The 15,727-nt window shown below is 38.8% G+C and overlaps 1 protein-coding gene across 11 annotated transcripts in view; it reads right to left on the bottom strand.

The window, feature by feature from the left end:
- FAM114A1 (family with sequence similarity 114 member A1) overlaps positions 1–15,727 on the bottom strand; it is a 111,341-nt gene that overhangs the window by 22,573 nt on the left and 73,041 nt on the right. For 6 of the 11 annotated variants that reach the window (XR_012131760.1, XR_012131761.1, XR_005057077.2 and 3 more), the window contains exons 9-12: positions 15,017–15,108; positions 13,114–13,275; positions 12,139–12,278; positions 9,645–9,717 (exon numbers count right to left, since the gene is read on the bottom strand). Coding sequence is in view for 8 of the 11 variants with exons in the window: in XM_073237735.1 (XP_073093836.1) it covers positions 9,645–9,717; positions 12,139–12,278; positions 13,114–13,275; positions 15,017–15,108 (467 nt within the window). In the remaining 3 variants the exon portion in view is untranslated. The other 5 variants (XM_037002659.2, XM_037002657.2, XM_037002663.2 and 2 more) reach the window with 4 other exon arrangements.

A 15,727-nucleotide genomic window follows, 5' to 3' on the forward strand; every position in this document is an offset into this window, starting at 1 on the left:
GAGAGGTATTTAATGACTGTCAAAAATAATAATAATAATTCTGAGAGAAAAAGGGTAAAGATGGCAGGGACTCAAAGGCAGAGGCTTAGCTTTGCCTTTTGCCAAGGTTCCATCCATCTGGCCTTGGCTTTTACGCTTGCTTTTTCCTCCAAATGGCAGCTCTAGAAGCGTGGGGGTGAAACCCAGGGCAGGGAGATAGACCGTCTCTGCAGCCCCCTAACTTCTGTACTCAGTGAAGGCATATGAAAAACGTACATATTATTCTTTTGCAATATAGAATTCCTTTGAGACTAATAGAAGAGACAGGCCTGTCAAGTGAGTCAGCAGTGACCACAGGCGGACATAATCCTATTGCTTCTTAGCTGACAGCTCATGCAGAAAAAAATATTCTTTGATCCAGACAAAGGTAAATGTAGCTCCAATCCCAACACAAAATCCTGGCCTTCCATAATCAGCTTCTATTTCCAGTCTCTGATGACCCTGGCATCAGACATAGCAGGAAGACAATCAAAACAATTCTTTACTGTTGGGTTGTGATAATGTAATCATCACCAAAGGTAAAATGCTCCAAGGATAGAATAACTCAGATTATTTTCAGGACCAAGCAAAACAAAAGCAAACAAACAAAAAAACTGCAACGGTGTCTTTCCTCAGGTTTGTTTAATAGCAGATATTGTAATGAAGCATCTCTTACAGGTGAACATATAGAAAATGAACACAAAACTAAATAAATTATGAGAGCTAGAAAAACAAAACAAATGGCTAACCACATGATTTTTTCTTTTATGTGAAGACTGGCTGGTCAGAATTCGCTCCCAGGGCTTTCTGAATTCTAATCAACTACAACACCAAGGCAAAATTACAGTTCCAAGATGGATTTTCAATATCTCTTCTGATGAGCCATTCCAAACACAGTAATTTAAGAAACCAAGTTGAACCTGAATGTGAGTATCAGAATATAGGGCATGCTTAAGAGGGAGACTGAAGGGTAATTTTTGCAGTACAAAAATTAGTTTGACCTTGAGGAATACTTGCTCTCATGAAGTTGAGTCTGGATTGAAATCCTGTATTATGATCCACCCCATATGTTCAGTGCATGTATATGTATACACACACACACACACTTTTTTTTTTTGGATGGAAGAGAAATGTCATTTCACATTTTTGCTAAATTACTTCCCTATGAGGTTATATCCTAGATCCCTGGGATGGCTGTATTTGGAATCTGCCTGCTTTTGTTTCTAACTTAATCTCAGCATGGCCAGCCTGTGGAGAAGATAGGTGACTTCCCAGATATTCAAGCACCTTAGGGCAGCTGATTTCTACAAAGCAAAGGAAAAACTCTTGTCTCTAGAGTCAGACCTCCACCTTACATTTACCCTTTCCTTTAGCCTGCCCAAGGCGGGGTTTCTTTTATCTCTGTGGGCTGTGCAGCTGAGGTGCATGGTTCCTTAGCTGGTGTTGCTGAGGCTGCTGCATGTCCCAGCTCACTCCTGCCACTGCCTCAGCCAGTCACCCCACTCATTTATTCATGAGCTTGATGTGCAGCTCAGTGTGAGACCCAGAGAAAAGAGAGCCTTCCATTCTCAGTAGGATAGAAGCTTAGGCCTCCGCTTTAAGATTTGGGACTCAGTTTTGCCCTTTAGAGCCATATGTATCAATACCCCAAAGCAATTTTTCTTGAATGCATTTGCTTTGACTTTGAAATATGCTTTTGATGCTTTCTATTTAATAAGACACAGACCTAGGACTACATTCATTATTTAGACTAGAACTTATTTTGCACTTGAAGTAAGAAAAAAAACTGGCACACTTGTTCAGGGTAATGCATAGAGTGAAATGAACCCAATTTATGTAAAGGATTATTGAATGAATATCAACATTTCCAAAGTAAGCCTGCTAAATCATTCATTCAGTAACTGATTGACACTTGTCCAAATCTGGATCCCATACTTTGCCAGGTTTTAAAGTAAAGCAAAGCATCATTTTAATGTGATGGTGAAAAACAGCATTGAAAGAGAGCAATCCTGGAGGGGTTATGGGGAGTGGATATATTTTAAGTGATTATTCTATCTTAAATAATGTAAGTCACAAACTATGGAGCTAGGCCCCAGGAATTATCTTTCTGCCTGTTTCCACCTGGCAACCTTTGACATTTATTGAAAGGTATGTAAATGCAATGTAAATAAGTCAGCTACTTTGTAAAGAATAATTATCTCTTGTATTCTTTTACAGATTTCTATTTCATTTTATGATTAAAACTCTTGCTATCACTATAATGCACAATCACAATATCAGTTGGTCACAGGGACAACAGTACAGCAGGGAGAATATAGTCATTGATTCTGTAACACCTTTCTATGTTGATAGAACCACACTAGAGGGGGAGAGGATTTAGTAGTATGGGTAACTGTTGAACCACTGTGTTGTACATTTGAAACCAATACAAGATTCCATATCAATGATACTTCAATTAAAAAAAAAACAAAAAAACCTTTTGCTATGTGCTGAATGGTTGCAGTTGGGCATAGTTTAATTCTAGCTCCCTTGAAACTATTTGTTTCTTTTCCATTTGCCTTTAACATTTATAAGTCTGGTGCTAAAAAGTCTGATGTGAAGAAATTGTAAGTCTAAGTCCTTTCCTCTGCTCTACACATAAAAAAATCTTAAAATTTATGAAGAGGTAAATGCAACATTTTCATCCATCATCCTCTAGATTTAACAGAAATATTTCAGGCAATCAAAAAGCAAGTAGAAAAAAAACCCACTTTAATTGACTCTTCAGATAATTTTTTTCCAGATTGTAAATAAATTGTTCTTTTGTTTTCTATTCAGCTGTTTTAGGAGACACACAAATGAAACACAGGCCATAGTCAAATGAAATGCTAATAAGATGTAGGATAGTACTGACATATCCCTATTTTGCCTGTATGGAACAAAGACATTCTATTCTATCAGGGGAATAAAAGCAAATGTGTGAATGAGGGATTTTCACTTTGCAAAAGTACAGGCTCCATTTGCCCTGGAGAAAGCCACTGGGTAAGTGACATCTTGTGACAGTGCCTGTAAGGATGTCAGTGGGCTCTGAACTAGGAGAATTAAACAGAATGCCCACCTGGAATGAACTCGTGGAGCTCAGGAGAACTGCCTGTTGACAGTGCGTCTCTGGTTGCAGGGTCTGGCGGCCTCTCAGGGATCAATATACCAGTGAGCCAACCTACATGTCAGTGTTTCCCGCCCTTAGAAGCAATGATGGTATTTGTCACAGGTGAGTGTGATCTGTGTATTCAGGGACCAGCTTGATTCAACTGTAGTAGACTAAAAAATACAGACAGAGGGGTCTACTGTGTTGAAACCCCTTTAATTTTCTATTAGAATGCTTCTAAGCTTTGTAATTTTTGTTACCATATACTTAGGGCTATAAGAACTCAATTTTAAACCATATCCTCTTTAGTACCCCTTTTCATATATATTTTTACCTCATATATAAAGTTTGAGATAGGAAAATTCAAGGAGGGTGGAAAAATACGATAAACTGAAGGGCAGAACATTAAAAAGCATGAATTTATCTTGCTCTTCAAATTTTTTAAGAGTTAGAAGATTTATTAGTATTTGTAAGTATTTTAAGAATTATTATAAATTCTTTTTCAGAATATTTGTCTCTAATGGGGTGAGATCATGTTCCTCTCTTGTGAGCACACAGTAGAAACTCAATAAATGCTTATTTTGAGAATGAATGGCTATAAAGAGATACTTATGTTCCTCTTTTACCATAATAGGCAATATCAACAAGAATGTTATGTTTTTCCATGATATTTATGAAACAAAACTTCATTCATTATAAATCAAAAACTGACTTAAAGTAGTACTATAAGAATGGGAGATTTAAGGGATTACAGAAAAGTCTAGGATCTGCCCATGAATTTCTAACTACAGCATCATGCTTGGCCTGGAAAATGGAAATGAAAATTTGTGAATGAATTTCAGATTAAAGGAAATGATCAATATAAAGCTGTGAAATTTTAAATTAACCTAAAGAAAACACAATTATTTGTAAAAACAACCATATACATTAAGAGAAATGATACTCTCTTTCAACCTGCATTCTCAGTACTGTCTGTGCAAAACTGCATGTAGTGTTCTTAAATAGGCATCTGTGGCCAGATGCATAGAAAGCATCCCCTTAAATGATATTTATCAAAGCAATGTGGCCTGCGGTTCCTTTTAACTAGATGGAGTCTGGCCAGGTCACGGCTCTGCTTTTGAACAGCTGGTCTGGATGTGTGACACTTGCAGAATGGGCAGCAGCAGCTGGAAGGCATCCTGAATGTATGTCGTGCTATTGCAACCCTGTGGGAGGAGAAGGACGTGGTGGAAGGGTTATTTTCACAGTTTAAGCTTGACAATTTTTCCAATTTGATAATGCTCCCTCTCGTCAAATCTCATAATTATTTTATAATATTTTTCTTGTAATGTTGATGCTTAAAGCAAATGTAAACACATTCCCTTTGGATGGAATGCACCTAGCTCTTCATTACTATACTAACAGAGAAGAATTCACTCAAAATGAGACAAGACGTTTCCATAGACTTTGAGGGTACATCAGTATGTGTATATTCATGACCTGATATATCCAGTCTTACCAGTCCTCTTTCCAGACCAACTCTACTTCCTATGAAGGAGACTCCAATGTGTCCTAACCTACAGATAATAAACAAGAACGGTGTACATAAAGCTAACCAGAGACATTATTGTGCAGTTATTCACAGCAAATCCTGGAACCCTGCATCCTCCCATGCATGTTGGTACCTTCTACTTGTTTTGGGTATTTGATGTGCTATTCTAATATACAGTATTACACAGAAAGGCCTTTTAAAATTTCAGATAACTAAAACATGAGAAAACTTCTGCTGGGGGAGTGAATAAACATTTGATCTAATATTCTTCATGACCTGACATGGTAAATGAGTCTGTTAATGCCTTTTGGGTGACCAAGGAGAGATTTTCTTGTTCCATATTCTGCCTCTATCTGCCGGAGTGTCCTCTTAGCTGTGTCTGTGTCTCCAGAACTTGCCCCTACAGCTCCTTGTCCCTTTCTAGGAAACTGCACCCCACAGTGTGGCTGTGTCCTAAACAATAATACTTGGTGCCAACACTTTGTTAATTTTGTATCTTGGTAGTTTTCCTTAACAGTAAGGTATAATTCTTAAAAACACTGCTACAAATATGTAGGTAGCCCTCCCTGACTTGGCATTTGGTAACTTCCAAATTTTGCAATCAACAGCTTCTTCAGACAGCAAAAACATATGTACTACCCATGTTCCAACTCAGGTTCTTAACACCTTGAGGCTTCATCCAGGTGACTTGGAGGTACAGATGTGCCAGTTCCTTACCCTTCAGCTTTTAATGCGAAGGGTTTTCTCCACTAGCCACAGCTTATGAGTCAAGAATGAGGCCCCCTCGCCTCTTTTCTTCTCTTTTATATCACTGTTTCTGGCAAAGGCACAGGGCTGTTGGGGAAGCTTCAAGTCCATGTCACAAAGTCTTTGTGAGTGGGCACCCCACAGAGTGAGCAGCCACAGAGGGTAGTGCTTCTGGTCACTGAAAGGGCAGAAGCTAGACAGTCTACTTGTCATTTCTGCCTGTTTGGAACTTAGACCCAGCTAAAGTGAAACTTATTGTGAATGCAGGCAAGTGCCCATTTTTACAAAAATCACCATGGAGCAAGAATCCTCATTGCAGCCAATAATCATGGTGTTATATCTGGTGTCAAAATTGACAGCAGAAATAAGCTTCTGCCAGAGAAAACAGCAACAGGAATAACGTGCAAGCTTAGTGTTTCTCTTTATAACCATGAATTCTTGAAAATTAGGTATTGTTGCTTCACCCGAGGGTTTACAGCTGGTGGAACTACACAAATGTACTCAAAAGACTGTCGATGATAAAATTTAGAATTGCAATAACACTTGCTGCCTGGAGAAAGACAACCAAATGTAGCTTTAGTTTGCTTTGATCCAAAAGCACTTTCTTCCTGGGGCCACTTACCTCTAACAATACACTACTGATCATAGGGTTAAGGACTTCAGCCTTCTTGTTGCTCTGCAGAATTAAAAGGATGAAATTGATAGATTAGGTGCTCATACTAAGACTTGTCACATGCTGGCTTTGCTGAGGGACCTTTTAAGAGAGGAAGGGGAGGAAATGTCGAGGGCTTATTATAGACCAGGCTTCATATTTGGTGCTTCCTCTATATGATCTCATTTAATTTTGTAGAAATCCTAACAGGTACCATGACAACCCTAATTTAAAGATGAGAAAATAGGAATCAGGGAGATTAACTTGTTTAAGTCACACAGCTAGAAACTGAAACTCAGACCTTTTTAACTATCTGCAGCTTGTAGCGGATCTGGGACTCGGGTGAGATGAGTGAGGCTGAGCTGTGCAAGTACAGGGTCAGATCCTGACTTCACTTAAAATATAGGTATTTTGTTCATTATGACTTTTTTTGCATTCATTTTGATTTTTTAAAATATTGCATTAAAATATCTAGATGACTAAAGTTGTTTCTTTGTCTTTTTTGAGGGGGCCCCCCTTAGATTCTGCAGCGGTGTTGAGTACCATAGTAGCTTATCCTAATCCAGCCCTGGTCCATAGTCCTTTTTTTTTTTTTTTCTTGTCCTTTTAAATGGAAACATGGGTACTTGGTTACAGGGTGTGTCTTCCAAATTAGCAGCAAAATTAAAAGCATTCTTATATATGACATTCAAAATTAAAACATTCTTAAATATAGCATGCACTAGGTCTTCAGATCCTACTTTGCAAATCATGAATAAGCACAGAATACAGAGCCTGATATAAAACAGGTATTCAAAAGTAGGAGCTAGTGTTGGTATCGTCATCATTATTATTTCTACTATTGTTCTATCAATCAACAGTGTTCTCTATTTAAAAAATTCTATCTGTTCTTAGATAATCAGTAATTAAAGGGGTTGGAAAGAGAGGAGGTAATCTTAATAGGCTGCTTCCCTTACTGTACCTGGAAGACTTTATGATAAACAGAAGCATAAAAATGAAATAAATCTTCCCAGAGCAGCTCACTTTCACTGACATTACTCTGTAGAGGGCAAAGTAATGTCTTACTGGGGAAACCATAATGGAGTCTTGGGAAAAAAAGTCTTCAAAAAGCCAGTTATTTTAGTAAGTAACCAGAAAATCCATTATGGTATTTGCTTTCATGTTTATTTGATTATCAATAAACCTCTAAAATATAATAAAAATGAGGGCAATAAAATGACATTGGTTCTTAGAATCAATGAGATGTGCAAGCAATTTAAATGGAGTCTGGAGAGCAATATACACTCATTAACTTCAAGTTATGAGTAATGGCGGTTGTAGAGAACAGGAGCAATAATGATGGAAATGATTCATCACAGCCTCAAATCAGGTATATTGTTGTGGTCATGTGGCATTTCAATAAACTCTGTTTAGCTTAGCTTTCTCTTTCTCCAAAGTGATCATTTGTGTCTTCCTGATTTTGTGCATGCAAATATTTGCATATATGTGTGTGCAATATATGTAAGTGTGTATATATATATATAAGTTTCAGTACACACCCATCTGCCACAGCCTTGCTGCTAAAAATGCAGACTGTGGATCAGGAACATTGGTATCACTTGGGAGCTTGTTAGAATGTAGAATCTCAGTCCCCATCCTTCTACTGCATCAGAACCTGCATGTTAACAAGTTCTCTAGGTGACTTGCTTCCACATTAAGGTCTGAGAAATACTGTGCCAGAATACATTATGTTAAAAGGAAAAGCAAGAAATACCATGAATATTAACCACTAATGTAAGTAAATTAATGTTTAACATGAATCATATAAGACATATAAAACACACATGCAGACATATACATCCTCCTCACAAGATAACCATAGATAATCAGACAGCTGGCTATCTGTCTGATGGTAGCCACCTGGGAGTTGAGAGATCAATAGAAAGCCTGGATGAATCAGTCCACCCCTCTGGCTCTCAGTTTCCCACCTAATGAACTGTGGAAAGAGTGAGAAGAGGGCATAGAGGGTCTTGGGAAGCCAAGTCACCTAGGCAATCTCATGCTGATGAAGACCTCGCACCTCTCTGTGAACCTAGCAGTTATGCTGTCCATGGGCCCCAGTTAACTTAGACAACACTGAGCACACAAATGCATTTCATCGAGCCTACCATGCCAATGCATTTCTACCTCCCCCTTCATTCTGCCTGCATTCAGTGAGGATCTTGATTCTGAGGGCCTGAAATTACACAACTATAAAAGATGATATTTACTAAATAAGAGATGCAAACCAGATTCCTTGACAACAGAATGATTAGGTAGTATAGTTCACCCCTAATTAAGTGAGTCATTTACAGGAGTATGGGAGACACACATCTCCTGACACTTAGGTCCAGAATCATTTCCACTTCTTTTGAGAGATTCTCTTGGCCTCAGGGGGTAGGGAGTGCACTCCAACAGTCAGCTGATCTACATGATATGACCCTGCCCCCAGTTATAACTGGTGATACCAAGATGGACATCTGACCCACACTGATGAGCCTTTCAAACCTTCTCACCCAGGAACCTGGAATTTGAATGGAGAGACACAGGGTCTGGGAACTGCTGTAACTGAGTCACATTAATAGCAACACTTTAGAGAGAAGATACATGAGCTCTGGTGCTGGGTCCCCACAGCTGTTCACACTCCACTACCTTTAATGAAGTCCTTTTTCTGTCTAAATATTTAGAACTTGTTTTTGTTACTTTCTGTTACGGGTTGAACTGTGTGCCCCCAAAAAAGACAAATTGAAGTCTTAACCTCCAGTACCTCAAGATGTGAACTTATTTGGAGATAGGTTTCTTGCAGATGTAATTAGTTCAGATGAGGTCATACTGGTATACCTTAACCCAATATAAGTGATGTCCTTAGAAGAGGGAAATTTGGACACAGAAATGCACAGAGAGAAGATGAGGTGAAGATGGAGCAAGAGACTGCAGTTATGCTGCCCTAAGCCAAAGAATGCCTGGGGCTACCAGCTGCTGGAAGAGGCAAGGAAGGAGCCTGCCCTACAGGCTGCATGAGGGGAGCAAGACAGTGCTGACATCTTGATTTTAGATTTCCAGCCTCCAAAACTGTGAGAAGATAAATTTCTATTGCTTAAACCACCCAATTTGTGGTACTTGTCATAGCAGCCCTTGGAAACTAATACATTTGCAACAAAAAACACCCTAACTAAAACAGGACGTAAAACGTGCTTTTTCTCATGGAAAAACTCATCTACCCTTGAATCCTGGGCTTTAAAAGAAAACGTAGAAAGGTTAAAAAGGAAAATTTTCTCCTGTCTTCCCTGATCACACTAAGTTTCGAAAACGCACCCAACATCTCACATGTCTGGGATGGAGTGTTAGGGCTAGAACCCAGTTATATGGGAGCCCTAAACTGCTAATTGTTAGATAAGGTGCTCTTGGCCGGACTTCAGTAAACATCCAGGCAAAAGCTTCTTTTTGTGGAGCTATCAAAGAAGGCACTGCATCCTCTTCTTTTCATCACAGCTCCCCATAGACCCATCTCCCTTAAAAAGGTGAAAAAAGAATCAATATTATAATCTTACCCCAACAGTGGTTAAAGAATTCATAAACTTCTTTGATAAGGAGGTCACTTCCTTGCACATTGCAGTAGTTAATCTGAAATACAAAAAAACAAAAAAGGTTTGGGGATTTTCAATAAGGTAAATAATATAACCATCAAGACAATTACTGATATTGATATTATATTCCACTTAAAAGAATGGCACACAAGTTTCAAGAGGCTCTGTAGAAATATTTTCTTAATGATATTCCACAATTTACAATCATGGTTTAATCTAATCCTGGTTTTCTTTGCATTCTCAACTGAAGAATAATTACCTAACTCACTGCACTTCTTTTTAGAATCAAGAGCATATGCAGAAAAATATCAGGCTTGAGCTCCACATGCACAGGGATATAAGATTCTTGCCAAGTAGATTTTCCCCAGTTTTTTGTATTTTTAAAAAAATAATAATGAGCATTCACTGAGGTACTATGTTAAGTATTTCTGTATACATAATCATATTTAATGTTCATAGTGACATAAAGTTATAGTCACTTATGTTATTATTCCATTTTATAGATGAAGAAACTGACACTTAAGAAGTTTAAGTAACTTGCTTAGGACATGCAGTAGTAAGTGATAGATAGAGCTGGGATTCAAACTCAGATGTTTCTTGAAATCTTGATTAAAGATGCCTCAAAATAAAGATCCTATAGAATATGTTTTTAAGACTTACATCAAAACTCTAAGGTTATTCCAGTCATTCTAGTACTAGGATTTTACCCTAATAAAATAATGTAAGATAGATACAAATATTTCACCAAAGCAATGTTTGTCATGACATTACAGATTATGACAAAAATTGAAAATAATCTAATTACCTAATAATGTGTGTGTTGTCTGATTTTTTAGACAATTGTTTATGACTTGTATGAATAGTGATTAAAATACTATTAGAAAAACAATAACTCCAAGTTAAGATTCTTACATGTTAAAAGATCTAGTGATGTCAGAAGGGTAAATGTTATTTTGAGACATAGGGGTCCTGTCTAAGCTACGTATTCAAGTTTATTGAGCTATATTCATCTATCGACTGATCCACCTATCCACTCATTCATCTACCCATCTACCCATTTAAAAATTATCTGCAGAAAAGGTCAGGAGTAAGGCCTGGGAATGGCCCAGGACCTTCTGTCTATGGGCCAGGACCACTTGTCTTGACAGGTGGGTGAAGAGGCTCTTCTTTTATAGACAAATGTGAGGCCTATTACCCTTTGCTTGGTGCAGCTTGGTAAGGTTGGGGCAATCTGGACTGGCAATCAGAAAGAAGCTAAGAGTAAGGTCCTGTTATCCATATGCAGGGACTTCTGAACACCCTTCCCCTTTCAAATAAGTACCACAAATATAAAATAGCTCTTAGACGTTTTCCTCAATATTTTAAACTTTTCCTGTTTTGCCCTCTTCTCTTCATTCTATATACTGAAGTAAGTATATATTCCTTCTAGGTATATTAAGAGCAGGTTTGTGCAGTTCTTATAGTATGTTTGATTTTTTTCACATGTTTAGATATGAAAATCTAGGCAAATCCTTCTAAGTGAGGAAAATGCCATCCATAGTAGAAAGACACTAATATTGACTTTTTGGAAAGTTCTTCCACTAAAAATTTGTTCCCCAACCCACAATACCAAATGCAGTAATAAGCAAAGACTAGTTAGCTAGCAAAGTGAACGAGTGTGTTGAGATGTGTGTGTGTGTGTACCCATACATTTTTAGGAGGCTGTTATTTTGGCTCCTGGGTCTGTATAATAATGAGAGGATATTTGGACCTGTGCTAATTTTCTATATTGCAACATACAGTCATAGGCACAAAAGCTAATGGGTTGTTTTTTACCTCCATACCAACTATTTTAATAAATTCTCCATACCAACTATTTTTATGCATACAAGTTACATACATATACATTTTTATTTCACTAGATAAACCAATAATAACAGCCACTACTTATTGAAGAATATAACATATGACAGCACAAATATACACATATGCAATCCCACAGTGAACTGGCTCATATCAGTGACTATCACTGCCAGGATTCAGAATATGCAGAGCTGGTATAAGTCCCTAGGGAGACTGGGGGTGTGTTTGCATATTTTTATGAAGTTAGCTGAGAAGCTGAATTACAGTGCCTTTTCTCTATTCATGTGGTTTGTTGAAAATGTAATTATCCTCAAAGGTCTGTACTTCTAAGACTTTGATCTATTAAAATAAACACTTAGCTCTGAATGGTATAATGCGTCTTCCCTTAAATCTCTTCATAAATAATTCCTAGGATGTCTAGTTAATTATTATTATTCTTGCTAACATCGTTCAATTCTTAAGAGAGTCCTTATTTCTCAAGATGTCCATACAAAAAGAGATTTAGTTCCCATAGTCTAAATCATTAGTAGCTTAGGAGGTGTGTTTCTGTGTGTCTATATTTGAACAGCAAATATATATATAATTGGAAAAAATAAGAATTAAATGTAATATTTACTTTATCAGAACTTTTGCTTGGTCCTGAGCTGGTTTTTCTTCTTCTTGTCCATGAAGAATTAATTCTGCTACTTTATGAAGCTGCTCGATACAGCGTGCTGTTACTTCTGCCAGACTTTCAATGGATAGCATGTATACTTCCTGAAATACGTAAGTGAATGTAAGAAAATTTTCACTGAGCAGATGCTTTTTAAAAAACGCTATGACATTAAAAAAAAATTACATAGTTCTTGAAAATCAAAACAAAAACAAATGTGACTTGACAAGTTTACCCAATGGTTAATGGGTGTATCTAAGGCTTTTGTGGGTGGAAATGCTGCCATAAAATGGAAGCACTACCAGGGACCCCAGGCAAGCCTTACTCAGGCTGTGTCCCTCAGAGCAATGCTGGGTACAGAGCAGGTAGGTGCTCAGGAATGGGTGTGGGATGGCAGCTGAATGAATGAACCTCAATGGACATTTTTCTTTCTAGTGGTTTAATTTAGAAAGTTACTTTGTCTAAAATTAAAATTTGATGTAAAATGAAGTTACTGCAAACACACTTTTGAACATAGGCATGTAATAAATGGCACACATATAAACTTGTTAAACTGCAGAATAAAAACTGCAGCAATGAAATTTTTTTGGAAAAAACTTCAATTACCTCCTTAGTTATGGGGCATAAAGCCATTTTATAGTTACAAATTTGCATATAAGATGGAATTTTAACCTAAAGATAAATCAATTGTGCTCTTATAGATCTTTTTTCCTTTAAATTATAATTGCAAAGCTATGGAGAAAAGCTACAATATCTATGCTAAGTCACAAATTTTGGCACAGAGAAATTTTAGTGTTTATTACATTAATGCTCATATTTCTGTAAGGTGAAACAGAGGACAAATGAAAATGAAATGGCTTCTCCTCACTTTAAATTAGGCTGCTAATAAAATCAACACAGTATTACTGCTCTTTAGGTGGACAACCTAAATAAATTCACCTCAACCGCCTTAGTTCTCCTTTTTTCCTTTGTGACTTCTTCAGGGTTATCGGGTTTCTCTTCCTCTTCTTCCTTTTTAGTTTTCTCCTCTGACTCTTCGGTCACATCTACTGACACCACAGTTTGATCTTCTTCCACCCAGTCATGAGCTTTTTTCATGGCCTGCGAAGGCCCCCAACCAAAGCAAAAGGCATTTATTGTACAAATATGGAGACTAGAAAGTTCCAATCCCAAGCCTAGACTCATGCTGCCCTAAATCTTTGAGGGTGGTTTTCTGTATGTTTATAAATTCATGTGCAATTTTTTAACATCCTTCAAACACCTTGTGTTGCTTTCTGGAAAATAGAAGGTAGGAAAAGGGGACAGAATAGACAGAAAGTATGGGGGGAACACTGCAGGGCTGGGGGACTTCTGAAAAAGCATTCTGAAAAAAAAAGATGTAGAGATAAGAGTAAAAATGACCATCATCTTGGAAGATTGATAGTATATTTTTCACTTTTCATGACCAACTATAAAAGAGTAACAGTACTTTTTCTATGTGTAAGCTATTTAGTCAGGGTCATTGCTGACGCAGATTTCCTCATTTGCTGTATCTCATGTAGCCTTCGTGTTTCATGAGCCTAATAACATACAAGGCTGGGAAGATGAAGGATGGTCACACCAGGTCCTCGGACCTCACGGCGGAGGGGAGAAGAGCCGTTGGAAGCACCTGGCGCTGCTCTGTGACTAGTTTAATCTCACATGAGCGCAGTTTGAGCAACCTGTGGCCTAAAAAGTTATGGCTAAATTGAACAAGCAGAAACCACCTTCTCTATCTGTTAGTTCCTGAATTTAGAAAGAGCAGACCCACCCTGCTTTTATCATGATAGTTTAAGCTGTTTGCTTAGGGGAAAGTTTTATCTGAGTTTATGTTAAATGTACTTCTAAACTTACAGCTTACGTGTGAGAGTGCTGAATGGCAAGAGGGGCAAGACCCCAGCAAAACTCTGCCTGGCGTCTTCTTTTAGGTGCACAGCTTTACCTGACGATGTAAATAAACCAGTGGGCCCCTGGAGGCACCACACACATGCTGAGAGGAGATAGGTGCTGCGCAGAGATGAATGAGGCAATTTCCCACTCTACTGAAGTCACTGGCCTGCCAGAATCACTGACCTCTATCAGAGATAAAGAGATCACTCATCTTTCCACCTCACTGCCTCACTCTGCCCTTTCCTCTCTCACCTTGATAACTGAGGGTCTATGTCAACTACTGCTTGTTAAAAAAAAGGGGGAAAAAAGAGACAAAGAATGGGAAAAATAACACAGCTTTAAGTAATTAATAACCAGTGCCCTTGTTAGGAAACTCTGCAGCAAGACCTCGTATGAACTTGCAAAACGTACTGTGGTACTATTAGAGGAACCCAGCCCGATAGAGCCCGAACGTTCTCAGACACCACACAGTGCCAGCATTCCAGGTGGGAGGGAACGGGGGGCTGACCTGGCTGAGGTGCTTCTCTCCAATTCTAGCGTGTCACTGCAGCAGGGGAGGGGAGATGAAATATGGTGATTCTGTATCCCTCTTCCCTCCGTTATGCTGAAGATAAACACTGCTCTGCTCTAAAATTCTATTCTGAGGAGAAGTGACTTGTTCAAGGTCATAAGGTAATTACTGGAGAAGTTGCAACTAAGATGCAGGTCTCATGACACAGTCTAGCATGTTCTCTACCATCACATTCCATTATGTTGCCTCCTCGAACTTTAATTACTGGCGTCACACTTCCTTTCCCCCTGCCCGCTCCCCCACCCCCGCCCCCGTGCCATTTGGAGTTTGGGGTTTTTCCATTTCAGATGAATCTCTGGAATTTCACAACTGAGACCTTTAAAAAAAAAAAAAAAAAAAACTAAGACCCAGACAAGTGCTGACCTTATTGAGTTTGTCAGGTGTGGCTGCAACATGTAATTCAAAGAGAAGCTCTGTAAGCATGCTAGCAAATTCTTCTCCCTTCTCTTCTAAGCCTGGAAATGGAAAATGACAGAAATAAGAGGCATAATTTATTTTTCATCCTTTAGAATATGGCAGCTCCCCCAACCTTACAGCCCAAAGTCAGAAGCTAGGGGGGCAGCAGCCTGCCCTGTGCCTGCAGGGCAAAGACGAGTTGTGCCCACTCAGAGGCACGGCAGTGGGGCAGCAGGCTGCTGAGTAAGGGCTGCTGAGCTGCGTGCAGCTGCAGCTGGGGCGCCTCGAGGCTGGCCTGAGACCACCAGGAGGGTGGGTGGGGGGAATCAGCCCTCTGTTCCCAGCTATAGGTCATCAGTAGCCATTTGTTGAAATAATGGCTGAATGAGCAAATGAATGACCTTTCTCAAGCCTGAGAGGCCTGGGCCAATACTGTGTTTATGACTTAAAGTATCGGTGTTATGCTTAACATTGCAACCCTAATAATACCCAGGACACCCTCTGCTGTCCACAGAGGCACAGTGCTGAGCAAGCAGAATTAGTCTCCATGGGCCATGTCGTATCTGATGTAACAACACTACATCCCTGAAGGAATTTCCCAAGGTTTCCTAGGACAGCTGTTGGCCTTACAGTATTTCTTACTGATTTGTCTTCCCCTCAGATTGGAAGCTCCCTAAG

The sequence above is a fragment of the Manis javanica genome, chromosome 5, assembly GCF_040802235.1.
Source record: "Manis javanica isolate MJ-LG chromosome 5, MJ_LKY, whole genome shotgun sequence".
Classification (NCBI taxonomy): Eukaryota; Metazoa; Chordata; class Mammalia; order Pholidota; family Manidae; genus Manis; species Manis javanica.